A 27,378-nucleotide genomic window follows, 5' to 3' on the forward strand; every position below is an offset into this window, starting at 1 on the left:
TTTGAGTCATTCTTACTAACACGAATGAAGTGTTCTACCTGTGTTATCTTATGGGACCACCTGTATGATGTTATTGGTGTTACTCACAAGAGCCACTTTGCCAGTGCTGAAGAGCATGGAAGAATGGTTTGTTAATGTTTGTATTAATACCTTGGGCACATTGTTTGGGTCTTGGTGTGATTTTTTGTTTGTTTGTTTTATTCTCATCTTAAGACAGGAGGTTCATCACATGCGGAAGGAGCTATTAAGAGAACAAACTCGGTGCAAAGTTCTGGAAGAAGAACTGGAGAATCCCTTGAATGTTCACAGATGGAGAAAATTAGAGGTGATGTCTCAGCATCAAGTTCCCAAAGCCCGCATTTCCAAATCAGTGACACAGCACAAAGCCTATTTACTTTACTGTTATGCAAATTATGTGGAAGGGCAGGCAGGCTGAAATTTCCATAGTACCAATGGAACAGTTAACTGCTGAATGATTCCCTCGCACAATGCAATCAGTGTTATTTTTGTGTCGTTTTCTCAATAAAAAATTGCAGAGGGATTTGTAAAGAGCCAGTAAAATGCTAAAGGGAATAAGAATGCATAAGGTGAATTTACAAGGAGGTGATTCCTTAACATGGATGAAGTGAAAGAGGATGATAGGGGAAAGGTATAATCCTACTCTCACCAGTTAGGTAGATTTATGTGGAAAGAAAGGCAGGATTAGAAAGGATCATAGAACAGGTGGACTGGGAACAGACAGACATGAAGTCAGAAGGTAAATCACATCTGTGAAAAAAGGAAGAGGCCTCCACATAAACGGTGGTGGAGTTTCAAAGATAGCCATTCTGGGTAATGTCAGGTCAGCTGTTATGTAAACAGCAAATCTAAATTTTCACACTATTTGAACCTGCCAAATGAAGGGGAAAAATAATAAATCTGTCAAGCATAGACCAAATATATGAACATCAGTTGGCATTACTTCATTTTTTCAAAGTAAGTCAGAGCCAGCTGAGATTTCTCTGTTGCATGGATCTCTGATCTGATGCCAGCCTGGGTTGCTTAGCTGCTCTAATAACGAGTGGTAACATGCTAGTCCCTACAGAAACAGAGCTGAATATTTTGGCTGTGCTTACTAGTGTAATAGTTAATTTCTGTTCTTTCCATGCAGAGCTTAAAACTGAACAGTCTGATTAGCTTTTCACATAGAAGGGAGATAAAATGCAGGATGTTAAAGACATCTAGGTACAATCTCTCGTAGCTCCACATAACAAAGGGAAGTCAGGCCAGTGGAAACATCTGGTGGTGGAGGAAAGAATGTATGAAGAAACCGATAATGGGAAATGATGTCTTTCCATTCTAGGTCACTGGTTTGTATTTGGAACACAGAAAGGCCACCAGATGGCAAAGTCCATATGAAATAATTCTGATGGGGTTTTGGTTCAGTTCCTAATGAACAAATACCCTCACAGCACTACAATTGTCACAAATTAGCACCATGTTTGGGCAGCGCTATAGAAGAATCAAGGACTGAGTGGGCCATGGGGACTGAACTGCTTTTTAGCCAGGTTTCTCAGGAAATGTTGTGGGGTTGTGAGTGCTGCATGCATATCTGTGTCAGTGTGTCCCAGTTACACTTGAACTGATTAGTCAATTTAGATAAAATCTGATAGAGGATAAAGAGTCATGAGATACCAAGGTCCTTATAAATACAAGCAAAGATGCAGAGTGTGGATAATCATTGGAACCTTTACTACAGTGTGTTTAATCATTATGGTCCACCAGAGAAACCACATGTGAAAGGAAGGACCATGTGGGAGGGATGTGTTGTGAATCCCCCAAGTGGGGAAAAGCTTCAGTCAGAATTTAATCTTCAATAGACAGTAAAGGATCCAATAAGATACAGAGAGATGGAAACGTAAGCTTTGCTAGCTGCTCCCCACAGAATTGTTTTCTCCTTAGAGATTCCTCCAGATGCAATCTGTGACAAAAGAATGAAAATGGAAGAAGGGTAGAGAGATGTATGCTTGCTCCTTGTCTTTACAGGCTATGTAGACAGAAAACAGCGGTGTACTGGCAACGATCTGTCATCTTTTTAAGTGCTTAATTCCATTGAAGAATGAGATGCCACAAATGCAGTCACCTTAAAGCCTCATAGTAGTTTGTGAATATACCCCCATAATTTATTTTTAACTTTTCAACCTGTTTCAAAAGACTATATTGCAGATTTTTTTTTCTTTTGTTCAAGAGAAAAGTCTTCCTCTCCTAAAATCCCACTTTGAAGTTTTTAAAACAGTGGAAAGTATTTGCACTGCTCTATTTATTTTAGGGGTCAGTTTCAGCTTCTGCCTAAAACCTAAACTAGCCTCCTCTTTCTTCCCTGCTGCATGGTTCTGCCAATCCATTGTCTTTGGTGTTAAGTTTTGAAGGACTCCTATGTATGTTGGATGTTTTAGAAGGATTCATAAGGTTAATGCTATTAAACGTGAGGTTTTCAAGACGCAGAGATTCTAGGTTCAGGACTCCTTGAATACGTGCCCTTAAAAACAAACAATTCAGTCCCTCATTCCCCTCTGCATCTCATTTTATATTTGTCACTTTTGGACACTTAAATATTGTGGTTTTAATTTGCAAGAGAGAAACATGAACTTGTTATAACGTATAATTTTTGATACTGCTTTGCTCTCATCTAGGCCAGTGACCCAAGTACCTATGAGCTGATCCAGAAAATACAGAGGCTACAGAAGCAGCTTATCAGCAAGACAGGCGAAGTGATAGAGAAAGAATTGCTCCTGCAGGTACTGCAACATACATAGGTAGTTGTATCTCATTAACATATTTACTTAGCCTGCATTATCTGCCTGCTTAGATACGTTTCCAGAATGTTAGTTGTATGCATGGCTTTGAATTTCTTTTGCATGCCCCTTAAATATCTTTAGATGGCAGCACTGACTCACTGAAAGCGAAGAAATAACATCTGATTAGTTAATTTTTATGTTCTGGTTACTGATACCTGGATAATGCTGGAAAATAAAATTAAAGGTTTGCTTTAGTTTATTCATGTTGTACATTAGTCTTTCAAATCAGTGTTATATTTTTCTGAAAGTTTTTTTTTGTCCTTTTTACCATGTCTGTTATGACCAGGATTTGTGAAGAAAAATTCCTGTTTTAATTCCATTTGTGCTTAGTTTGTTGTTTAGCAGAAGGAATCCTGCAGAGTTTGTGTGGTTTAGAGTCACAGAATCATTTAGGTTGGAAAAAGACCAATAAGATTATCAAGTCCAACTACTGAATAACGCCACTAAAACACGTCCCTAAGCACCACATCCACATGTCTCTTAAGTCTCTCCAGGGGTGGCAACTCTAACAACCTAAACATCTCCTGATACAACCTGAGGCCATTTCCTCACATTCCGTCACTTGTCACCTGAGAAAAGAGACCGACACCAACCTCACTGCAACCTTCTTTCAGGAAGTTGTAGAGAGCAATAAGGTTTCCCCTCAGCCTCCTCTTCTGCACACTAAATGACCCCAGTTGCATCAGCCACTCCTCATATGCCTTGTTTTCTAGTCCCTTTTCCAGCTTCATTGCTCTTCTCTGGAAGAGAACATGTTTAGGTATGTTCTTCTCTGGGCCATGTTTGACTTTGTGTTGAACTTGCCAAAACAATCAAATACAATAAAAAAGACTGTCTTTGGGCTTCGACTGTAGATGTCAGACTGAGAAATTTGTCTCCTTCTGTCTGGCAGCTTTAGGCATAGCTATATATTGCTAGCTGTACATACGATTTGAACATCGTGGTTTTAAATACCCTAACAGTCTTGATACCTATATTGGGCATCACTCACTGGCTAGTAGAATGTAACCTGAAGGTCCTTCTGTCTTGCGACGAAGCTCAGCAGATGTTATCAAGACAGTGTTTGGCCTCCCTCTTTCTCCTTTGTTTTGTAGAAAAACTAGATCTGCAATTTCATTTTAAGGTAAAGTATAGTGTTATGCCTTTGCTTGAAAAATGTGATCTTTATTACCTAGTGCTGAAATGGTGTCAGTAAGATAGTTTGTTAGCTTAAAAAAATGGAGTAAAATAGCTTCAAATTTGCTGTGCTGTACCCATAGACAAACTCAAATCTCTCTGTGAGATTTTTATGTACTCTGTTGCTTATCCTGCCTTATCCTTAGTGTGCTCCCATTTAGCTATTATCTCTAGTTAAAAGTAAAAAAACTGAGTTATAGAGTTACTAAGTTGTCTGCCCAAGAAAATGTTTGAAGTAATAGGCATTTGAGCCTATGTTACTATAGCAGCCACTGGCAGAATCTTTCCATCTATGCAGCAGTCCCTTCTACAGAAACTCTGCTTTTTATTGTTTTCCTAGATTTAAGTCAGAGTTTGTCTATATGATATTTAAGCGTCATATCTAGAATTGTTAATGGGATCCTTTGTGTCCTTAATTCAGGCATCAATTTCCTGTGCAGGAATGCTGAAATGGTCTTCTTCCATGAGACTGATGGCAAAGAAAAGGCCAAAAATGCCATGCTCCGAGTTATGATCGGATGTTCACCATAAACAATTCTTAGTTCTTTTCTGGTTTGCCACAGTGTTTTTGAATCGAACACTAAGACTGAAATAGAGATCTTTCATAGCAAGGAGAGGTAACCAGAGATGGAGGACATTCCCCAGCAGATTTCCTCAGAGGGCTGTATGTCCTGCTTAACAGGTCTGTAGTGGAGGGCTCTGAAGTTGAGTGTACTGCCTGAGCTTCTTCTGCTAAGTGGCTGGATAACCTCAGACAAGTCATTTTATTGTCCTCTGAACTGCTTTTCCTATATACAAGTGACATAATCTAATGACCACAGCACTGGAACTGTAATGGTTGTGGGCCAAATCTTTGCATCAAAATGGAATAGAATTTCTATTATAAGTCTTTCCAGGTAGTCAGCTCAGTTCAGTTCAGTCTCTTCTTATGTGCAGCAGTGGAGAAATTGCTGAAGGCTTGACCTGTTCCCAGTTAGCATACTCTTCCCTGTATTCAGAGTCAGAGACTGTAGGAGCTTAGGGATACAAACTTAGGAGGTTGTCTTTGCTTCCATAAGTCATACCTCCTCTCTCCCAGTCATCCGCATCCACATTTTGCCCTGTACAAGGGCATAGCCATTACGTGTATCTGCTTTAAAATGATCTCAATCTCCTGTTTGCTATCTGTAATACTTTTGAGGTGTGTGCAGCCATCATGCTGGCAAATAGGATATTTGCTGTAAGTGAAGCTTGTGAGCGTCTCTGTCTTTGATTTCTGCATGTGCATATTATGAAACTTAAATTCCCTTACATCAAAGTGTAGTAATAAAATGGTGTGGAAAAAGCTAAGTGGATCGGATATTGAATGTTAAAGACACCTTTGGAATCTAGAAATAACCCACGTCTGCAAATGGCTGAGCCCAGTGTCAGCAACCTGCAGTTTGATTTGTAGGGTATTCACCTTGCTGCATCCTCATGCAGAGCCATAATGTTTGTATAAGAAAAAATAATTCCATTTGTATTGTATGCACTATACCTCTGTCTTCTGACTGATCCTTTTTTTTTTTCATAAATAAAAGCAGGTTTATACAGGGAACAATCTTTTAGGATGAGCTGGAAATAAGAATGGAAATTTTTGTTAATGAAGGATCACAGTATATGGAATCATATAGAAAAAACATCTACTTATCTTACCTGCTCCTGATACGTGTTTGATCATATCCTTTTTAGTTAGCTTTTTCAGTATTTCTCACCTGCTAGTTCTTTTAAAAATGATGTAGCTGTAAAATCATGCTACAATCCATACTATGTGATTAAAAGAATGATTCGCTGCATTTAAGTCAGGCAATTCTGATTGCTGACAGTACTCTAGTCCAGGAAGAAGCCAGCTTGACTCTAAAATCCCATAAAAAATATCTTTCTTAACCTTTCATCAGACATTTACTGAGAGAGATTGAATATGCAGCATGATGAATGTTTATTTTAGAATGACTTTTCCAAGTTGAACACTTTAATAGAAGTGTAGAAATATTTCTCATGTTTTAGAAATTATTCAATTAATTAGCTTTTAACCTATCAGCTCTTATACATCAGATAAAGGGGGACATCCTGAGACTTTGCAGAGTAGATGCAAAGCAGTCGCTTGTACTTTCTCCTTTAACTTGGGGTATTATCACAGCTGTGAGCTGCTGTGCAGATGAAAAATGCTGTCTTAAAAATCAGATCCCAAACTGAGGTCTTAAATACTTATGGTCAATAAATACCCGACAGCATTTTTGCCAAACATCAAAAACGCTACTTCAGGGTTAGCCAGCTTCCATGTTTGTGTCATTGCCTTCCACCTGAATTTGTGCAGTTAAAAGGTACAGCATTTTTTGATTCTTTTCTAAACCAATGAATAATACTGCAGTGCTTCGTGGAGAAATATGTTGCGTGTTAACCCAGGGATTTCAGTGATGGGTGAAGGTCTTTGTGAATGCATGTGGTGTGAGCAAAATGTGCCATATCGCCATAAGGTATAATTATTAATAAGCAGAAGGGCTCTGTTGACAAATCCTGAACACATACACACACACACACACACACAAACAAAAAAGATACTCACCCACGTTATATGTGGGGTAAGTCCCCTATGTGACTGAAGCACAGCTGCATAATGAACAGTGATGTGTGGTAAGCACACAATGTACACAGTGTATCCATATTACCTCGCTATGATTATGATTAATGTGGTTTTACAAAATGATCCCATTGCAAGTGAATTATGCATTGCTTTATTTGTTTCAAATTTAGTTCTTTCTCTTCAGAGTGAACTCCTCTAATTTGATTTTATGTCTGACTGAGTGGAATTTTATTCAGCTGCATGTCTCAGAATGGATAACTGTGGGAAGATTCGCATTATATGTCAGCTACCTCAGTTGTCAGTCATCTCAGAAGATTGGTCATAAATGTAAAAGAGACATGTGCAACCAATATTATCTGTGGAGGGGGGAGGGAGACAAAAGCAAGGAGGGAAAGAAGGTGGCTGTACATACTCCAGTGATTCATATAAAATCCTGCCACCTGTGTTTCATTAAAGCCTGTAGTACTGAGAGTGTTGTTCTTATATATTTGTTAATCATTGTTATTTTAAGTTGTCTTAAGTTGTCAACAATCAAGGATCAGGACTGAATAGTTAGGATGTGATGCTTCCAGGCCATTAGCATCTTGAGATCATAGTTTCAAAGAGTGCAAGGGCAAAAGGCATGATTAGCTCATGTATCTGACTCAGATTACAGCCAGATAACATCCACGTGCCCTTGTACTGAGCCAAAATTTTAGCCAAGCTCCAAACCCTCCGAAGAACTGATGGTCCCATTGACACAGAGTGGGAAGTGAAGAGGGGGCACTGCTGTCTCCAGTATAAACCATCAGTTTTGTTTCAGGTACTGTAACATACAGGGAGGAGGTGTTCTCTGTGACCTTGGGCAGGTTACTGAGCTTTTGCATGCCTCACCTCAGGTAAAATAAAACGGGACTAAAATAATTTCTATGCTTGTAGTGGTGTGTGAATGAATATATTAAAGACATGACTCAACTCGGTAGTAACAATAGCTAGCTAAACACTCCAAATAGGCAGATGTTTTATTTCTTTTGTGCTAACTTGGTAGTAGACCTGTTGTATCCAATTTGAGGTGCTTGTTGCTATAGTGTCTGAACAGATACATAACCATCTTTTCTCAGAGCTGGTAGCGTGGTGTCATAAAGAAATATGTGTTAGAACAGTGTGGGGCCATGTAAGTTTATGCAGGCTGGCACCTGCTGGAGTCAAAGAAGTTTTCTTCCAGCAAAAGGAGGAGCTCTAGGATTTGCTTCCATGTATTTGTCATAAGAAACTTTTCTGCCCGTTTATTATATAAAATACTGTTTTTTCAATCTTAGATCATTTTTTTCTCAGCCCAGCTCACAAAAACCTCTTGAAAAAAAAAAAAAAAAAGTCCTCTTGAAAATAATTTCTTTCCCTAGCTTGGCAGTTTCATAAAGCATGCTTCTGCTAGGTTCTTCATTGGTCTCCTAGTGCTTCGTGTAGCTTTCTCTATACAGCATGGAATGCAGCAAAGTGTGCTCAAATGCTGAGTAAGAGATTTTCTCATCAGACAGCCTGCTAGGGAAAATGGGAGAATATGCTCCTATTACCTGCCTTTATTTTGGTGTTCTGAAAGCCCAGTTCAGTTTTATTTGAGGTATTATCTGTACATCTTCCAAATGGCTGAGATTTACTTTACCCTCTCAAAACTGGCATTTATATACTTCTGGTGCTGAGTAGAGATTCTACTTGGATTTGAGAGCAAAACCTACTTGGATGTTACATGTGGGGTAGTTTGTTTGAGTTGATGATTTTTTGGGCAGAATTGTCTATTTTCTTAAAAATAACTGCAGTCCACTTCAGGAAACTAATGACTGTAGAATCCCAAAGAGTCTCTTTTGACCTGCCTGTTATTGTTTCTCTGTCATTGTGCCTTCAGAGAGATTTTAGTGGAAGTAGTTTGGGAGAGAGCTTTGTATGCACTGGAACTTACAGGTGAATGCAAAATCCACTGCCGAAATACAATCCTTTCTTTAGTACTCCTTTATCATTCATATATATAGTCAGCCTTTTGAAGGGATTTTTCCATGTAAAAATGACAAGGGAAATTTTCTTTTTGGCTTTTTGTATTTTACTAGGACTTGACTCTTTTCTATTTCCTGGAGGATTTGAATTCCTCTGGAAGCACAGGATTAACACCCTATCTTGAGGCTGAAGCTAGCAGTTCTCTCAGCCCTCAATTAAAGTGTTGAGTATATTGAGCTTTAGACCCTTTCTATGCTTAGAAATACCATTCCTACTGTCAAAAAAAAAAAAAAAAAGTTAACGTTTCTGATTTAGCTTGTACCAACTCTCAAATCACTGAAGACTTCCCTGCTAGTGCAGTTGCATCTAATTGCATAGCTAGCAGCTGGCATAGCCACGTCAGCACAAAGAAATCACACTGCTAACTGAGAAAACTAAGCTGGCAAAACTTTTAACCATTGATCAGATAGTTCCTTACACTTAAAAGTTGTCCTTTCCTTATATATATATTAAAAAAAATAAGGGGCCTTATGTATCTTAAGGAGGAGGAGAGCGTAGCACTTTGTTGAGTGTAGCTTTTAACTTTACAATTCAGTTTTCAGTTGGTGGCCAGAATTTCAAGGGATTTATGCTAGAATGTAGAAACAAGAAATACAGCATGGATTCTAGCCCAAGATTTACTTTTTGGCTTTCAGCTGAGTACGAGTCAAAGAGAAAAAAATAAATTATTTATGCAGTGCTGTGCATGGACAAGTAGAAATTAGGCACTGGGGTGTCAAAGGCCTTGATTTAGAAACTGGACTCTGAAGAGAATCTGTTCTTTTTTCAAATGAAAAATAAAGTATTCTCATGAACTCTGGCTATAACCCTGTTCTAACGACTGACCAGTAACAAATGTCTAATTATTAGTACAACATTTTGAGCACAACAGATTACTGTGTTAGTGCCTTCAAATTAACTTCAGTCCAGTGCCTTGAATCTGGTTTGAAGTGGAGTGACCAAGGCAGTGTGAGATGACACGTGGAGGTACTTTGTGTGTCGAGTCACTCTTCAGGACTACATTTTCATGTTCTTTCCTTGTGCCATTCTTTTATATACCTTTTGTTGTATGTGAGACATTCATTGATGAACTAGAGTTTTGATTGGGGATTTTAACTTTGCCTGTAAGGGGAAATGTTTCGTATTTTAGTATTGGTGTTATCTTGGAGGATTACGTGTCTTTCAGTGATTCTGATGGGGATTTTTCTATACAGAATATATTCTAATATTAATTCTATATAGAATTTGTTTAGTGCCTTTTACATTGTCACTGATACTCTTTTTCCATTTATTCATTTATTCATTTATTTGCTTTCTCATTTGCCCTAAATGCTAATCGTGTGTCTAGCAGGGTTCTGTGAACCATTCACACTGAGCAAACTGTAGGATCACTGTGTTAATTCTCTGTGCAACATACATGAGTTCATATGCAATCCTGTACTGATGTAATAAAATAATCACGTTTTGTAAACAGGACAGATAACAGGGTCACCTGTGTGAAAGTCTCTTAAGGGTCTTAATATCTACCTGACAATTTTGTGTAAGCCTTAAGAATGAAATAGGGATTTGAGGGATATTCAGTTCTTGTGTCAGCTCTCCTCAGAAGGCAGTCGATTTCTATTTCTGAATATTTTGAATATAGTCCTTGGCACATTAGTTTATTTTAGCCCTTCTAATCTCAGTCCATCTAGAATTAGAAGATGTTCTATGCTATAGAAACTTACAGCATGACAAACTGCTCTTCAAAACATACTGACATTTACATTCTTTCCCTCCTCCTACATACGCTGCAATTCAAATGGAAGAGAATAAAGTTTTCCCAGGGAAATTTTTTATTGTTGTTGTTTAGGGTCTGTTGTTTAAAGAGGACTTTCAGAAACGAGGGAGGAAAGGTGATGATTAGTTTAACAGCATCAGGTGAAGATAATCAGCTGCTCTGTACAGTAAGACAGTATTTTTCCAATAAATCTGCTAGGGCAAATGTATCTGGCACTGGAAATGAGAATCAAAGCGGATTTCTTAGCACTCCAGACAATTTTGGTGAAGAATTACCTTAGTGGAAGAGTTTAACTCTTATTGAATCTGTGTGGCACAGCATTGCCCTCACAAACAAAACAGATTTCCCATGATGAAGGGTTTTGGACAGAAATAAGGTGCAAATGTGATTGAGAAATTAGAAGAAAACTGGTCAAAATAATAACTTCTGGGTATCTGTGCCATTTTAGCTGCTCTCATGGTGTTTTACCAGTAAATATTTCAGATGCTATTTACAAAGATGAGGATGTTGCAGGTGGAGTAAAAATCTCTTAGGGATTATGGGCAGGGAATGGATATGAATATGTAATATCTTTTTAAAGGTTTTTAGGAGAATTGATATATTTGCTTGAATTTGAGTTCAAAAAGAGAGCTTTAGTGGGTCATCAAATGCCATCCCTCCACACCACACAAGATTGATTTAATTGCACAAATACCATCCTTGATAGATGAATGTCAAGTATAGATTTGTATCCTGCATTTTAATACAAGTACTGCCAGCCCATGAATTTTAGCATACATGGGCGAGATTGTTGGCTGGAAGTATGCAGTGGTTTGTGGTTCTGATTTTCCCCCCCCCACTCTTCTAAGCTGCTGCTGTAATCCAGACCTGTTGTTTCTGACCAGCAAAGAGCAGATGTATTGGCTTACCTGGCATGGCAATTTTGGGATCATGGGAGACTGAGTTTCATTTCCGTGTATCTTCCAGGAGTTTTAGTGAGCTTTGGCAATTCGTGTAGCCACTCTTTGTGTCCAGACCCTTTTGTAGAATAAGAGGATCACTGCCCTATCTGGATGCAGTGCTACAGCACAAGCACATTAAATGTTGAACAGCATTCAGACAATGAAATGAGGAGGGCATGCAAACACCGTAAGGTAGGGAACATCGCTATTATCTGTAATCTGCATCAGAAGAGCAAAAACAGCGATCACAAAATTATTTTCTTCAAATACCTTGCATTTGGTTTGCACTTAGAAATCCAAAGTGTGGACATCCTGTGTCATTAAACTAAAAATATTTTGTAAAATGAGCTATTCCTGAAGTTCTGACTCAGACAGAATTGCCATTAGCTTCAATGATTGTTCGCTAGAGTAAATCTTGAGTAAAAAGTTCAGGAATTGTTCCAGTAAATGACAAATAACTGAAAACAAACTTGTTTACTCCACATTCCTGTATTCAGCATGTATCTGGGAAGGAAATAAATCTGCTGTGCACCTCAGGGTAAAGTGTATTAATCAAACAGTTATCTTGTTAAGGGAAAGTAAATGACTCGCTGTGCTGACTGCATACATTGCTACGCACAGAGTTAGCAGTGCTGTTAGCAAGCCGATACTGTTAGCCATCCAGAAGCTGCCAAACAAGAAAAAACACTAGAAGAGTGCAACAGCAGTGCAGCAATACATTCACAAGCCCATATTATATATTGTGGCCCAGAGCCAGCTGCAAATCTGTATGTTTCAGATGTGCCCTTTGGCAGGCGTTCTTCCATTGAGGCAAGCGTGTTCTGCTCCTCCCTTGGCAGCAGGATATGGACAGTATGCAGCGTCCCATTCAGTGGTGGATTATTGTTTTGTATGATATTCACACACATACACACACAAAAAAGAAGACATTCAACATTCACGTGTGATATTCACACAGAAATGCACACCAAAAATACACTAAACAGGGACGGACAAGGTTTTCCTAATTTATTTCAGATCACTTATTTTCATTCTTACTGAAGTGTGAGTAGTAGCGTCGGGAAAATGTGCAGGATGGTGCAGCAGCACTAAGGTGGTTTGGGGGCAATTAGCAGCAGGCAGACAGAGTCACTTTAAAAAAATATATATGTATTTAAAGTAGCTTAACAGGGGAGAGATGGGGACATGGGTGTAGAAAGAACTCTGTTTCTCCATTCACAACCCATGCACTGGGAGACTGTCTGCCAGCTGGGCTGCTTCACTTGGCCAGCTGATCCACATCCTCTGGACTCCGAGCTCAAGTCTTCCTATGCCTGTCTTAGCTATAATCTTAAGCAGGGGATGGCACACATTGGCGCAGCAGTTGTCTTTACATGAACATTAGGAATCTCTCTGTCTTTCACCCTCCATTAGTCCTGTTTCTCTGAATTTTTAAAACAGATGGGGAGCTGAAAAAGATCTCTTCAAAGTATACAAGTGGTCAGCTCTAATTACAGTGAGACTGAGGGAAACCATATATTAAAGCATTCATGATTTCAGAATTGCCATGTGTATTTCTTAGATGTGCTGTTATCTCTTAATAGGTTCCAAAGTGTAACAGGAGACCAATCTTTCTTCCCTGAGGTCCTTGGCGTATGTAGGGAGCCACTGCTATCCTGTCAGAAAGATGTATGTAGGCTTTGCTGCCTTGTTAGGAGGGTATTTGTAGGTTTAAGTGGTGGCTTGACTTTGAGGCAGCTGCTCAGAGGTAGCGGTTCTAGAACACCAAAGGACTTGAAGCTAAATGCTCTCATCTTTCAGGGAAGTCTAAGGATCTAAGTCAAGCAGGTGATTAAAGAGATGTAGGTGCCTAACTTACAGATAGGTATTTGCAGAAGCAGGTCGACAGTTTCTCTGATCACCCTTTGAGGTCATTTGTCAGATCAGCCCGAAGTGAGAGCAGGAGCTGGGTCTGCTGGGAATCCCATTCCCAACCCTCCACCTGCAGGAGCAGCTAATCAGTAGCAGCACAGCCTTGATAATTCTTTTTTGATAAGCCTGTTATTTTTAAAATCAAATTGGCTATTGAGTTGTTAAAATACATGTTATTACACTGACATTAAAATACAGAGTTTTTAAGTCAGATGGTATACATTGGCAGAAGAGGCTCTTTTGGCTCTGTATGTAATAATTATTGGCCAGTAAAATATTTCCCCCCATTTTCCTTGCAGACATATTCACTTAGAATATTTAGATTCCTTGTTGATAAGATTTATAGCAACCTCTGAGTCTCCCTCAGGACACTCTAAGACAAAACCTCTACTAGAACGGGAAGCCAAGGTTTGTTTAGTGCTCTCTTCAGCCCAACTGTCAAGCTGCAGGCACTGGGGATGTTGCTGGAAAATTCACATCAATCCATGTTGCGTCACCAGTAATTCTTGGCCTCGAGGAGCAGCTCACCACGTCGCTCTCCTTTTGTGTGTATACAAGTCCATGTGTGTTCCTGTGCACACATAAGGAAGAAAAGCAGATTATTAATTGATCATCTTCTGCAGTGTAAAGGATAGACCCTGAGTTTAAATGAGCTACTCTGATTAATGATTTTATAAACTCTGCTGTAAGGCCGATAGTAAAAAGGGAATTGCTGCTATTATTTCTGCAAGAGGCATCCATACCATTTGCTCCTTCTGAAAGCTTATTATCCTTGCGTGTCAGAGTTCAGAAGTCTTGAAAGGAGAGGAGGATATATAACATATTTGTTTGTCCACTGGAAGAAAAAAAAAACAAAAACAAACAAACCTGCTTTCCCACACACTTCCTAGGAGAGATGCAATAGTACCAGTACCTAGCAATAACAATAAAAAAAATAATAAGTTGCAATTGCACTTTAGCTGGAAATGTTTGCACGTAGTTGTTCCTGGAAAATGGTAATAATGTAGCATTCAGCTCTTATTGTTATAAAAAAAAAAAAAAGAAAAAAAGAGTCAGGGGTGAAGACCTAAAAAGATGCTCCAAGGTATTTTTTCTCTCTCATTAAGTTGTTTTGAAAATGCCAGTCAGTTTGGTGCAGTCTGTGCCAAAGGAAACAGATTTGCTCTGGAGAAGCATTATTATCAACTGGAGGGATAACTCATCTCAGACAGGTTTAATTTAACTCCGTCTAGTGCGGCACAAATTTCACCAAAGGAGGGGAAATGATCCCAGCCTTTCCTTTGGTGGCAGCACGTCAACAAGAAAACCCCAAGCACCTCATGCAGTATTCGCGTTGCCGCTCAGTGAAAGGACTTCATTGTCCTGTCCCAAACCCAAATTAATTTGCTCAATAAAACCCTCACAGTGGATACTTAAAGGAGAGTGTAGATGATGAAAACACATGCTGTTCTGGGGAACTGCTTGCGTGCAGAGGTGTTTGCTGATGGATGTGGAATAGACAAGAAAGAGCAGGAGCTTTTGAAAAGTGTTTATTGAGAAAGTTTTTACTGCACATTTCTCACAGCGCTGGAGGCAACTTTCTCCTATTGTTACAAAATTCGTGAAGGTTACCGTATGCTAATTTGTTCTATGCCTCATAAAACTCTTCATCCTAGATGTCCTGAGCAAACAGCTACTGCATTAGCTACATGCACACACCCAAATAAGCGTGCAGCTTATAAAGATAAAATAACTACGACCAGATGTGTGTTTATTGGTGTATTTAATCCAGAGTCCGGTGTCCTGGTTAAGACTTTGTGATAGAGATCACAGCCCCTTAAGGGTCCTCTGCTGCTTCGTGGTGTCCTGAGCTGAGCACAGCTCTGCTGTTGTGGTTATACTGCCAATAAACACCCCCCCAGCGATGACTGCCTTGTTTTCCTCAGCAAAGCCATGAAGAGCTGTGATGTGCTTACACAGTTACCGTGTTGCTTCCTCCACCTTACTAATTAAAAGAAAGATTTTTAGGTAGGTTGCCACCATACACAAAACTGCACGTTTTTGCTCTGCGTCTTTATCTTGCTCTTTTATTTATTTTCTTCTTTAGCTGAAGGCTGCCAAGCTTCAGTTACTGGAGACGGGAGCTAACACAAATGGAATTTATTGAGATGCAAAGGATTTGGGACTTTTGTGGTTTTGTTTATTTATTTTTTTTAAAATAATTTGTGTGATAGAAAGCTTTTGATGAATAATATGATTTTTATGGGCCTGGTGGAGAAGGCTGTCGGTGTGCAGCATGCCGGGTGAATTTGTTGAATTATCTGCTTGGGAAGACAAGCTGGTGAAAATGAGAAAGCTGGGGCTTCGTGGCCTATTTCTGCTGTGAATACATCTTCATTAAATGTAGGGTCATCCATCGTGTCTGGCTCAGAATGATGCCCTGGGCTAACTAACAAGAAGGGTCATTTCAGGAGTTTCCTAGTGTCTTGCTGAGGGAGAAAATGACATAAAATGGAGGCTCTTTTTTTTTTTTCAGAGCTAATACCTGGTGCATTGGTCTGTCCCAGCATTGCTGACTGCTTCCCACTCCTTGTTGGAGCGGTGAAGTGCCTCGGTGCCGCTTCGGGAATGTCTGATGGGGCTGACGGTCCCTGTGGCATGGCACAGCACCGGGCTGTGCTGGTCTTCAGAAATAGCTGCTTCTGAAGCAGGATTGTGCTTGCAAAAGTGATTCTTCTTGCTGCAGACCGACCCAATTTGTGGCCACAGAATCCCGAAGAATCAATTGAAATTTGCCAAACACCGGCCAGTCCTCTGCCGAAGAATACTACTTTTTCTCAACACTCTGTAGAGAAAGCAGGCCGGGAGAACTGTGCGTTCTGGCTGACACAGCAACTAGTTAAATTTAGGGGGAAGCAGCAGCTCTGCCTCCCCCCCCAAGAATTACTGTACTGGAGACTTAGAGAAGCAGAAACATATTGTCATGGCCTAGCCTAAAGGCAGATCTGGGGGCTCCTCGGAGCTCCCCTGGAAAACAAATCTGAGACAGAAAAGGCTGTTCTAAAAATAATGTGGAGTTTTATTTACACAACTGATTCAGCTGGTATTCACAGAGGTGCAGAAATTCTCTTTGGAATGCCTGAAATTTGACTGTAACCCTTAATCTGAGACTCCCAGTGTGCCCTACGTACACAAAATGAATGTGCCCTCATCTCTCTGCCATAGGCTTGGTGTCACTTGTGTCATAAAGCAATGAAGCTGGTTGAAATTAAGGGCTCAGTCCAACAGCCAAGCACCTGCTGAGTTCAGTGGGAATTTTGCCACAGGAAGGATCACATAAAGAGCTTGGGTACTGGCCTAAACCTCATTTAACAAAATGTACATTGCTCTTTCCAATGAAGGATGAACAGCATGAATCTGGAGTTGTGGAAAGATCTGGTGGATCTTCCTTCACCTCAAAGTGTGTTTGTACTTAAGTACTTTTCATCTCAGGATCATGTAACCCTGGCCTGATGTACATTTTTGTTGCAGCCTGTGATGAGGATGGATGGGAACGTGAGGGGAGGCAGTCTGGGACAATCCAAAGCAGTGTATCTTACACAAACTGTAATGCATTGATTTATTCCTGCACAATGAGTGCAGGATTTCAGGTAGCTTTTGCTCCAGCTTCATTTGCACAGCCACCAACAGAAATAAATGGACGTTACTGACTTCTACTTTGGACAAAATACGGTCTTGCTTTTGAATTACTGCATTACTGCCACCCCACTCATCACTGCTGACTTACAGTTTTCTTGGGAGAACCATTGGGCTCTCTCCGAGACATTAAGGAACACGCATGCATTTTATTTGATTCCAAAAAGCAATGTAGATCTATCTTCTGGGGGTATTAATTCACACACTACAACTGAAAGCTTTTTTGAATACATCCCACTTACACTGGACAACTCTGCAGGTCTTTCTACTATACCTGTGCTATATCTGATATCTGGGTATTTTTAAGCTATCTGCATGTAACACAAATTGCACAGATTGTCTGTCATTCCAATAGAGCTAGAGTATTATTGAAGCCAAAATTTTAAATTATTTTGTGCTTTTTCTTTTCTTTGGGCATTCTGCTTTCTTACATATGGAGATGAAAGTACCTGCTTTGAGGAATACATTTTTGGTGGTGGCATCACACATACTTTGTAACTAATAGTTTATATACTAATATACTCTGGTGGTTACCGTTTTAAAATTAATTGAAATTAATTGATTTTTGTCTGCATCCTAGGATAAAATGACAAAGTATAGAAATACCAACCCGTGCATACAAACTTTTGCTGATGAGGAAAGGAAGCACCCAGGATTTTTTGTCAATGTTTGCTGACATATGGTGCTTTTAACACAGTAGCGAATTAATTGACTAGATGTAAAAGAGATGGACAGTTCTTAGCAAGGAAGGACAGGATCTGCATTATAAGACAGCTGGTTCTGCCTCTGTTGGATTATGGAGACAATATACATCGGAAAGCTAACGAGTCTCTGCTGCATAAGATAGATTCTCCTTATAATAGAATTGCACACTTTGTCTCTAAATGGGGTTATTATACACACCATTGCACAATGTTTGAAGAGCTTGGTTGGCCCTTGTAGAGGGTTAGGAGAGAAATAAATTGGAAAACAATTGCACATAAGACCTTCAATCCATCAACTGCTCCATATTTATCCAAATTACCGTTACACTGTTCCAAAATACAAATCTGTGGTACATTCAGGGGTGGAATGTTAATACTGACCGGCCAGATTTGACAAGGCAGATTTTTCTTTTGAAGCTGCTTTTAACTTAAAGTAAAATCTTGCATCTAGAGGAAGAAGAGGTGGTAGTGGCAGCCACTTGCAGTGACACAATAACTCTCCACTGAGAGTGAATTCTCAATTTAATTTTTGCCACTATGCAAACTCCAGTCTGAGTCTCAGGAGGTTTTGATTTTTCCAGAGATGAGCTGTGAACAGCTTAATTTATAAGGAGCTCTTCCTCACTCACATGCAGAATGTAAGGGCGACGTTTGCAAAAGTAAATTATGATTTGAAGTGCTTTCATTTTCAGGTCTGTTAGTGCATGGTTTTCAGAAATTGCCAAGGTCTAAAACTCCGGACACCTTATGCGCCTGAATGCTGGATACCCAGAATTTTACATGTTCACTGAGCAAAGTCAAATTCTATATTATATGGCTTAATTCCCCCCACCAACAGAAGAAATCTGTGGTGAGAGTTGCAGTCGGCACTTATAAAATGCCAGCAAAAAGGGGTTTTGTCAAAGCCAGTATAAATAATCACATAGCCGACCTCCAACATGGCATTTTTGTCATCTTCTGTTAAATCTTTTGTCTGCTAGACCAACTTCCAGTCAAATACCCCTCCTTTTCACTTCAGCTCTCCAGGTACCAGACAATGATCGGATCTTGCTAAATAATGTTAAATAATAACAATCTTAGTCTGACACGGTAGATACTAAAAATATTGAAATCTGCAAAGCTACGTGGGTGGCTTTTTCAGTGCTTTATTCCTCAGTCTGGAAAAAAGTACATCCTCAAAACCCAGTTCAAAGCAGCCTTTCAGTACAGAAAGCTGCAAGTGTATCCACCGTGTGGTTTCCATTCAGCCACAGTTATATCCCACTCCAACAAGTTCTCTTATCCAACATGAAGAAGACACAAGACAAAGAAAAATTACTTGGTGGTAGTTGTGCTAGTCATAGTTATTCCTATCCATCTTTTCCTTCCCTATCCGAGGTTCCCCTCAGTTAAGATTTATATATATATGAATATATGTATTGTGTGTATGTATATGTGCTTTGTAGGATTTTGTCTAGAAGAAGTTGTTATTTCTTTTGTACCTTCCTTACCTGACGTTTTTATAGCTAAACACTTCCTGTTGGATGAAGCTATGACCCTTAATGTAAGACGATGTGGCTCATACGAAGAAAAATTGGAATAAGCACAGTTACTAGCAATTAATTCCCCACCCCTGGATACTTTTCCAGGGCCTGTTTTATGTTCTCTGTGGTAAAGCGTGCTCACTGATGACAGTGTTTAAGAGTATTTCATTTGTTGTTCGAACTAGCTGGATGTTTCCCTTAATGAGCTCTCCCACTGCTATCACAACAACTTTAAATACCTTATGGCTAGCAAGGAAAGACTGACACACAGGCAGATTTGTTTCTGCAAATATCTTCTTGATTGAGTTGCATTTCTCAGTGCGGTTGATTTCATTGCAGGTTGTGCTGCTGCTGTAGTAGAAGGGAAAGTTCTTATACAACTGTCTGTTTTGTAGGAAAAGGAAAAACTATATGTGGAATTGAAGCATGTCTTGGCCCGTCAGCCTGGACCTGAAGCCGCAGAACAGTTGCAGCTCTACCGGCACACTCTTCGAGAGAAGACTAAACAGCTGAAAGTAAGAAATGTCGTTTCTCTGGCTGAGGGGCTGCCAGGCTTGCAGAACAACTTCACTTGTGATTCTGGAGACCTAGGCTTCAGGAAGATTTTCAATGATCATTGTGCATGCCTTGGTATATTAGATTAGGAAAAAAAAGCTAATTCTGCATCTCCCCAAGGGAAAAGCAATAGCATTAGAATATCTTTTTACAACATTACATTTGTTTATTTTATTAAAACAGAAGAAAAGTCTTGTTAGAATGTGTGCACAGCACAAAGCTGTATATGTTTCTTGTGCATAGACATTCTGTGACACCATCAATTCTCCATTAAACTATTCTCCATCCCTTTCCTTAAACTGTTGAGATCTTTAATAAGCAAAACCATTTCATTTTCTTTTTAACAAGATAGTGGGAATATATTGAGAATCCAGTCTTAAATTACTGTTATTTCTCTTGGAATGCATACATATATATTAGACTTGCAAACTTTATGGTGATGGCCAGAGTAACTTGTCCTAACCCCTTGTCACTAAAAGTGAAAATTTCTTGATTCAGAAGGAATCTTGAAGAAAACTTTGAGAGCATGATATTACAAATTGAGTCTTTGATAGCATGAGTTGATCTTCCCTTGTTCTTGCCTGCATGAACGATCAGTCTCCCTAGGAGTTCATCTGCTTCTGCAGCTCCTTTCTCTGTTGCAGTCATCATCTCCTGTTCACTGCATCATAATCATGTCTATACTAACCATGAGGAAAAAAATGCAGGAGCAGATGGGCCCTGAGGAAACAAAGAGGCTGTTATGCAAATCTTAGCTTTCCATGGAGAAGAAAAACAATGTAGAAGATGTAAAATAGAAGCCAAAGTTTAGCTAAACTGGATGTGATTTGAAGTTTTCCATACGGTTACCGTTTGTCCATCATGCATTCAATTGCTACTGTTTATTTCAGGCATAGTACGCTGTAGTGTACTGGTGTGCTTGTCATTTTGTGGTGCCAGGTGAAGTTTTTCTCCATCTTAAAGAAGGAAAACATACTATGTGTACTCCTACTTTCTTTAAAGTTTACTGATTCAAATGGAAGTGGCATTTTATTCATATTTGCACTGCCTAGTGCTGTTTTGCTCTTGTGGATTTAATTACTTCATGTAACAAAGTGGATCCCTATGAATAAAGCCCATTATTACTAAATAAAGTCCTGTATTATTATTATTATTATTATTATTATTATTATTATTATTATTTTTTTTTTTTTTTTTTTTTTTAAGCCCTTCATTTTGGGTTTTCACCTAGATCTGTGTCCCAGAACATTAAGAGCTAATGTATGTATTAATTTAATTCCCATAATGTCTGGGGCATATTGACATGTCTTACTGTAGTTAAATTGCATAGCCTTATATTTGTAAACTGTCCTTAGTGGGCGGAGGTGGTTGAGTGAAACACGATGGAAAATGGAAATGTGGTAGAAAATGGTGATGTCATACGTGGTCAAATGTGAAAGACAAATGTGCTTATAAAAGTACTAATTTATGTTGAAGTAAAACTGACATCTCCTTTTTCTGCTTTTTTTGTCTTTTGTTTGTTAGGTTTTGTCCTCAGAATTGAATATGTATGAGTCACAGAGCCAAGAATACAAATATGAAATTGAAAGGCTTGCCAACGAGCTTCTGAATGTGAAAAAGAAATATCTCGCTCAGAAACGCAAGGAACAACAGGCCAAGTATGGGAGAATAACAGTTTTGTCTATACAACTTTCTGCATAAACCGACTTTTTTTTAAAAAACCTGGTTTACCCTTTTGATCAGAACACATCCAAATCTGACTGAGGTGATGTATAGTTTTGTTGCCTAACTTTCCTGGTGTTTTCCTTTATATTACTTCAGTCTGGTCTAGATTTACCATGATCTGTGGTCAGGTAAGGAGCATCCAGCAGTGATACTGCTGAGGTATTCTCCAGTCCAGTTAAATTATTCATGCCAATAAGGAGGTGCCCAGAAGACACAGATTACTAAAAACAATGTCATTGTTGTTTCCAAAATGTGGCAGTTGTGCCTGATGACTATCTCCTTCTGGCAGCAGATATCATTGCCAATGGTTGTAGAGAAGAGCATTCCCCATCCACTTTGTTTTCTTCCTACATGCTGATGGAGGAAAGTGAGCGATGCTGAGTCTGGATTTGTCAGATGTCTTACCCTTTTGAGGGGAGAGTTTCCTCGTAGGTAGTTGTCTCACTTGGTGGTACCTCCCTGCCAGCCTCAGTCTGCAACTGAGCATTCAGCTGCTCCTCTTGATGAAAAGAAAATGACTCGGATCTTAGTTGCCTATTTTGTGGCCTATTAAAGTGACCTAATTTGCAGAGGCTGGGAGATGAGGCTATTCTGATAATGAATCTCCAGGCTGGGACACTAAAACTATTAGTCACTTATGAAAATGGAGTTATGGGACTTTTCCTATTAAAAGGAAGTTACTTAGATTTGTGCAATCAGATGATATGATGTTTTACCGAGTTTTTCTGTGTATGCCTTTTGTCTTTCCATCCCTTTCTTTCCCCATCCTCTCCCTTCTTGGCACACCAAAGCCAACAGTTCTCTGTGTTGCTGAATATATTCAAAGCTGACAGTATCTATTTCTTTCTTAGTCATATTTCAGGCAGCAAACAGTTTCAATGACTGAATTAGCGAAATAGCCAGTGATAAACAGTGACTTTTGTCCCCCTGCAAATTGCATAATGTTACCTTCATGTTTGAAATTAGCAACAATTGTGCAGTGCTAATGGCCTTCCTGGAGCTTTAGGATCAATATGTGAGGCTGCCATAATGCTTGATAATCCATTTCCAGCAGCTAAGTATCCTCTTCACAATAGTTTTAATGTTTCCATTTTGGACCCTGACATCATGTTTCTTTCTGTTCACCAGACGAGAAGAAATTCACCCATGTTTTGTTGTTACATCGCACCTGGAATTAATTCCTGTCATAACGATTGAAAAAACAACTTGTTAGGGCCATAACTGTTCTCAGGAAAACAAAAACATTGTGCGAGGTGGTGGTGACTGAACCTCAGCCTGTTAATTGTACACAGTGAATGGGAAGTTGTGATGCAGGTCCATTAATGCCATGCTCATTGCAGTGTTTATAGGTTCAGGATAGCGATATCTGTCGTTAGTGCAGTTCATCAGGTTGTTTTTCTTGTGGATGTGGCTGTAGTCCTATGAGCACGGTGTCTTTCTTAACATCTGTGTTTAGGAAGTACATTCACGTGCTGCTGTTGGTGCTTCTGCAGGACAACTACATCTCAGTGCTCCCACCTGAGGCTCAGAAGCTACCAGCGCTGTGCTGCCAGGCTTGCCTTGCACTTTTCTTTGTGCCTGTGGCAGCTGAGAGGTCGCTAGGTGCTGGGTCTGTGCTCTCCTCTGCCCTCATGGTTTTGTTCCCCAGAAAAAAAATGTTGGGCCACAACCTCCTTTGAAAGACAGTGTGCTCCCCAAGGCAAAAATGGGCATACCAGCCGTGGTTCTGTAACCTCGAGACTCCTCTTCGCATTGCCCAACAGCAGTACAAAGGAAACAACCTTGTTGTGCTGCCTTCCTTCGCCAAACTGCCAATCGTGCATGACATGTCTTTTGCTTTCTGCAATAAAGAGCTTGTTCTGCAGCCAGACCCTTCCCCAAGGAGTGCTTTGCCCCTGACACGCAGCCCTGCCACATCATCCCCGCCTCAGACTGAGCAGTCCAGGCACAGCTGGGCGTGCAGATGCTAGTCAAAGAGTCAGGGGCAGTTGATTCTTACAATCTCAGGTTGCTCTGAATCCCAGCTGAGACAAAACCACTGACTTGATCTCCATCACGCTGGCTAATGTTAACATCATGTCTGAAATAAATGTGTCTACTTTTGCTAATAAAAAGAGGATCCTGTCGGGACGATAGCATTAGCAGAATTATTGACTACACTGGTATGAAAGAGAATTAATGCTCTCAGATAACCTCACTCAAAGGTATCATCTAAAGCTTTTATTGATTTGCACAAGACAGTTCTGGTTTTTGATTTAAAGTCTTGATATTGAATTAATGCAGCTTTCCATGGGATGCTAAAGGAATATAATGAGTGACAACAGGAATTTAGCTTTGTTTTGTGTTCAGGCTGAAAATGCCTTGTTTCAGACTTTGGTTGTGAATTTAAAATCTTTTTCTTCTTTTGGATTCCAAATGTTATCTTTTCTAGATGTCTTAGGCTTTCTTTTCCTCACCCTTTCCATTTTTTCCATTTTCTCCTTCTGCGTCTTGTACCCTTTCTGCTTCGTTAATTTTTCTAATTGCTTCTAGCACTAGGGTTCCAGTTTGATCTTTGTAAGGACTGGTGAGAAAAGACAAAGCTTAAATCCACACCAGAGACCTCATCCTGAAATCCTACCTATGTAAATAACTGCTCTGAAGAATGTCAGTAGTAGCTGGGAGCTTTTTCACATGGCTACTTGCACATTAATTCTACATAATATATCACAGTGTTCTGCTGTACAGAATTCTCCGTATTGATGAGCACATCTGTTGGGTATCTCCGTGGGAGCAATGAGGTCAGCATGAGCATGGACTCTGGATCATTTTCTCTCGCCAAAGTTGGAAGCCCAACAGTGGGATAGGACGAGCCATCTAAATGTAGCATGTTAGCTCGTAGTGCTGTCAGCTGGCATGCCCATTAGTGCTGTACTGATATAATTAAACACATGTACAAATGGTTTTCATGGCTATGTTCATCTGAGCCATCTTCTGCCTATTCTCCCACCTCCATATGAGTTAAATTTGGAAAAAGAGGCATAACTAGTCCTCCTACAGGGTTTCTCTGAACTTCCTCCTCTCCCTGCACAGACAGTAATTTTTAGAGACAAACTATTAATTCCAGGGGGTGTTTTTTCCTCCCTCACTGGGGACTGAGTAAGGGTGCTAATGTGACAAGGATAGACTTTGTAAAAGGCTGGTTGCACTCACATTTTTGTCACAGTCTCGGTGACTGTAAAATAAAAGTAATGGTACTGGCCTTCTTTGTAAAGCCTTGAGACGTCTACTGTTGTGATAAACTACTACATTGCAAAGCTCCACTTTGTTAATTTTAAATATCTTTGGGCCTGTTTCTGAAACCTCCAGGTGTATCACAGTGAGCCTGAAATACTGCCCTTTGTATATGTTCTGCTGTGCTTACCTCACAAACCTCATTAGAGAGGCACCAGCTAACCCTTGTTCCCTCCTCTTAAGGCCAACAAATTCAAGCCTTCCTGGATCCTCAGAAAGAGCAACTTCCTGGGGCCATCGGGGCGCCCACAGCATAGTGTTAATTTTTCTGCAAATGTCACAGGCAGGGTAATTATCACTAGAACTTTGTTAAAACAGAAAGACAGATAATGCTATTTATTCATTAAAATTCAACAAAGAAAAAGTATCTCCACGTTGAGCCTTTGATGAATGCAGCTGTTTGTTTGAAAACAAATGTATACTTGCTAGAATGGGTTGATGATTAGAAATCTGAAGTCACGGAGCTCATGTACAAACTTGCTCTAATGAGGTGCTCTGACCATTTTGGGGAGTGGCACTAAGCTCATTTATTTCTGATTTTAAATAATTCCAAAAATCATCAGTAGTCTTGTAATTAGATCCAAACAGACACCTAGTCGTGTCGGTTTAGCCTAACAGGCTTTAATCAACAAATTTTTAATGATCTCTTGATACACGATTGCATCAAAGAAACTTTGGAGGACACAGATTTCCTTCGTTTGTAAACATCACTGGGCAACAGAATGAAAAATGTATTCTCTTTTTCTTTGTTTCTGTTTCAAGGGAGAAGGAGCGATCCTTGGCTGAAATGGAATCCGAGTTTCCACGCCGCAAACCTGATGTTCCTCGCTTCACTGGAGGAGGCTTTGCTCTCAGCAGACCCCTTCCCCGAGTCACAGCTTAGCAATGGACTTACCCCATTCCCTTCCCCAGTTCTTGCTAAACTCTGTGCCGGGCTGTTTGACAAGCTAGAACTGAGAAAGAAATTCAGAATCAACTTTCATTCTGAAATCACTCTATTGCTTTCAGAAAACGACATTTTATGTTAGAATTAACCTACTTTTGGTTTAGAAACAGTGGACCAAATCTGCCTATGTGGTGCCATCAGAATCCTGTCCTGGTGAAAGTGAATAGTGGAGACCATGCTGATTTTTTTTTCAACACTCTATCTCTTTATTAAGCACAGTAACACCACAAAATGCCTTAATATGTAGAGCTGTTTCCCCTTTATCTACCTCTGTTGTAAGCACTCACTTCATTTATCCTCTAAGTCAAAGCACCTGAAAGAAATGAGAAAACAGAAAGGAAAAATTAATAAGCTGATGTTCCAAGCCCTACTGAGCAAATGCAAAATTAACAACTCTTTACTTAGATGTACACATGTAGCAGTTCTTTGTGCAGGTAGTATATAATTTGGTTTATTCAGTGTTTGCTACAGTTGTTTGTAAGATCAAGGAAGCTCGTGGCTGCAATGTGCATTATTAAGACTGAGATTCTGTTTACTCTGATAGACGCAGTGACATAATTATGTCTGTTCGGCTGGGGAGGCTATGCACACTGACTGGGACATGCTGTTCTCCCACATAAATCCTTCCTAGTGAGTTAAACTTGGACTCAAAACATGGCAAACTTTACTCTTTAATTTCTAGACACTTGGGCATTTTTGTAACTTTCAGAAATTGTTTTTGTAATACAGCGGGAGCCCTCCAACCTTTTCAGCCAAAAGAGATTTAATTACCATTCATTAACAAGTGAAATAACAAAGTCACGGCATGAGGTGCTGAAGTATAGAAAACTTTCAAGCTGTAAAATAAAATGTTTTGAAACTGATTTGTACATGGAAGCTCTTTCTCAGCCTGGGGGATAAAAATACTTGTCCAAAGAGATATGCTGATAAATATTTCACATGCACAAAAAACCCTTTGCAAAGATTTTGTTCTTTCCTTTGGTGGAATACATAATTAAATATTAAAGCTACTGTGGGAAACTTTTAATGGAAGTGTTTAATTCAAAGGAATCAAGTTAAATACGACAGGGATCTACTTTCCTTTTGCACAGGGGACCAGAACACTTAGTCATCAGATCCATTGTATTTTTCTTTTGTTCCCAAAATAACTATTATTGCTTTTTCTCTGTCAAGTGCCTTATTCCAAAGTTATCATTTTAGGGCAGTCATGCTGTCTGAATCGTGTCTTTTGTGTATCTGACATGTCCTAACTATAAAGTTAGGATAATTGAGAATAACTGATGGGTGCTTGAGTTTGATGGGATCCCAAGGAGGTTTTACTGAAGCTTTTAAAAGTCAGTATTTGTTAAGGTCCTGGGTATTCAGCCTACAGCTGGACTCTGCTATGCTTACTGACACTGGGAAGTAATTTGTACTGCAATAAATCAGTAAATTCACATTAATTAATTCACATGATTAAGAGAGAGACAGTTACTCTCCAAGAACACCATCACACTGCAGAGAAGCAACCGGTTTGTCACGCTGAGACGTGCAGCATGCCCCTAACTCAGCCAGAGGTAACACAGCTGTACACATCTTTCCCTCTGTTTGGTGTCAGGGTTTAGAAGATGACCTGTCACAGTGGCTAGCAGAGGTCAGAACAAAGGAAGGGGAGCCAAACAGATGGAATACATTCGCTAATTTTTGTGAGTACACTAACAAAACAGGTTCTTTTCCATCTTTAGAT

General features: G+C 39.6%; 1 protein-coding gene across 1 annotated transcript in view; it reads left to right on the plus strand.

Annotated features, from left to right (window-relative positions):
- CFAP58 (cilia and flagella associated protein 58) overlaps positions 1–26,685 on the plus strand; it is a 57,045-nt gene extending 30,360 nt beyond the window's left edge. Inside the window, exons 14-18 of the mRNA XM_068689251.1 lie at positions 214–325; positions 2,673–2,777; positions 19,549–19,668; positions 21,233–21,366; positions 25,469–26,685. Of these exons, the coding sequence (XP_068545352.1) occupies positions 214–325; positions 2,673–2,777; positions 19,549–19,668; positions 21,233–21,366; positions 25,469–25,589 (592 nt within the window). The 3' untranslated portion in view covers positions 25,590–26,685. The remainder of the gene's footprint in view (positions 1–213; positions 326–2,672; positions 2,778–19,548; positions 19,669–21,232; positions 21,367–25,468) is intronic.
- The last annotated feature ends 693 nt before the right edge of the window (positions 26,686–27,378 follow it).

The sequence above is a fragment of the Anas acuta genome, chromosome 7 (genome assembly GCF_963932015.1).
Source record: "Anas acuta chromosome 7, bAnaAcu1.1, whole genome shotgun sequence".
NCBI lineage: Eukaryota > Metazoa > Chordata > Aves > Anseriformes > Anatidae > Anas > Anas acuta.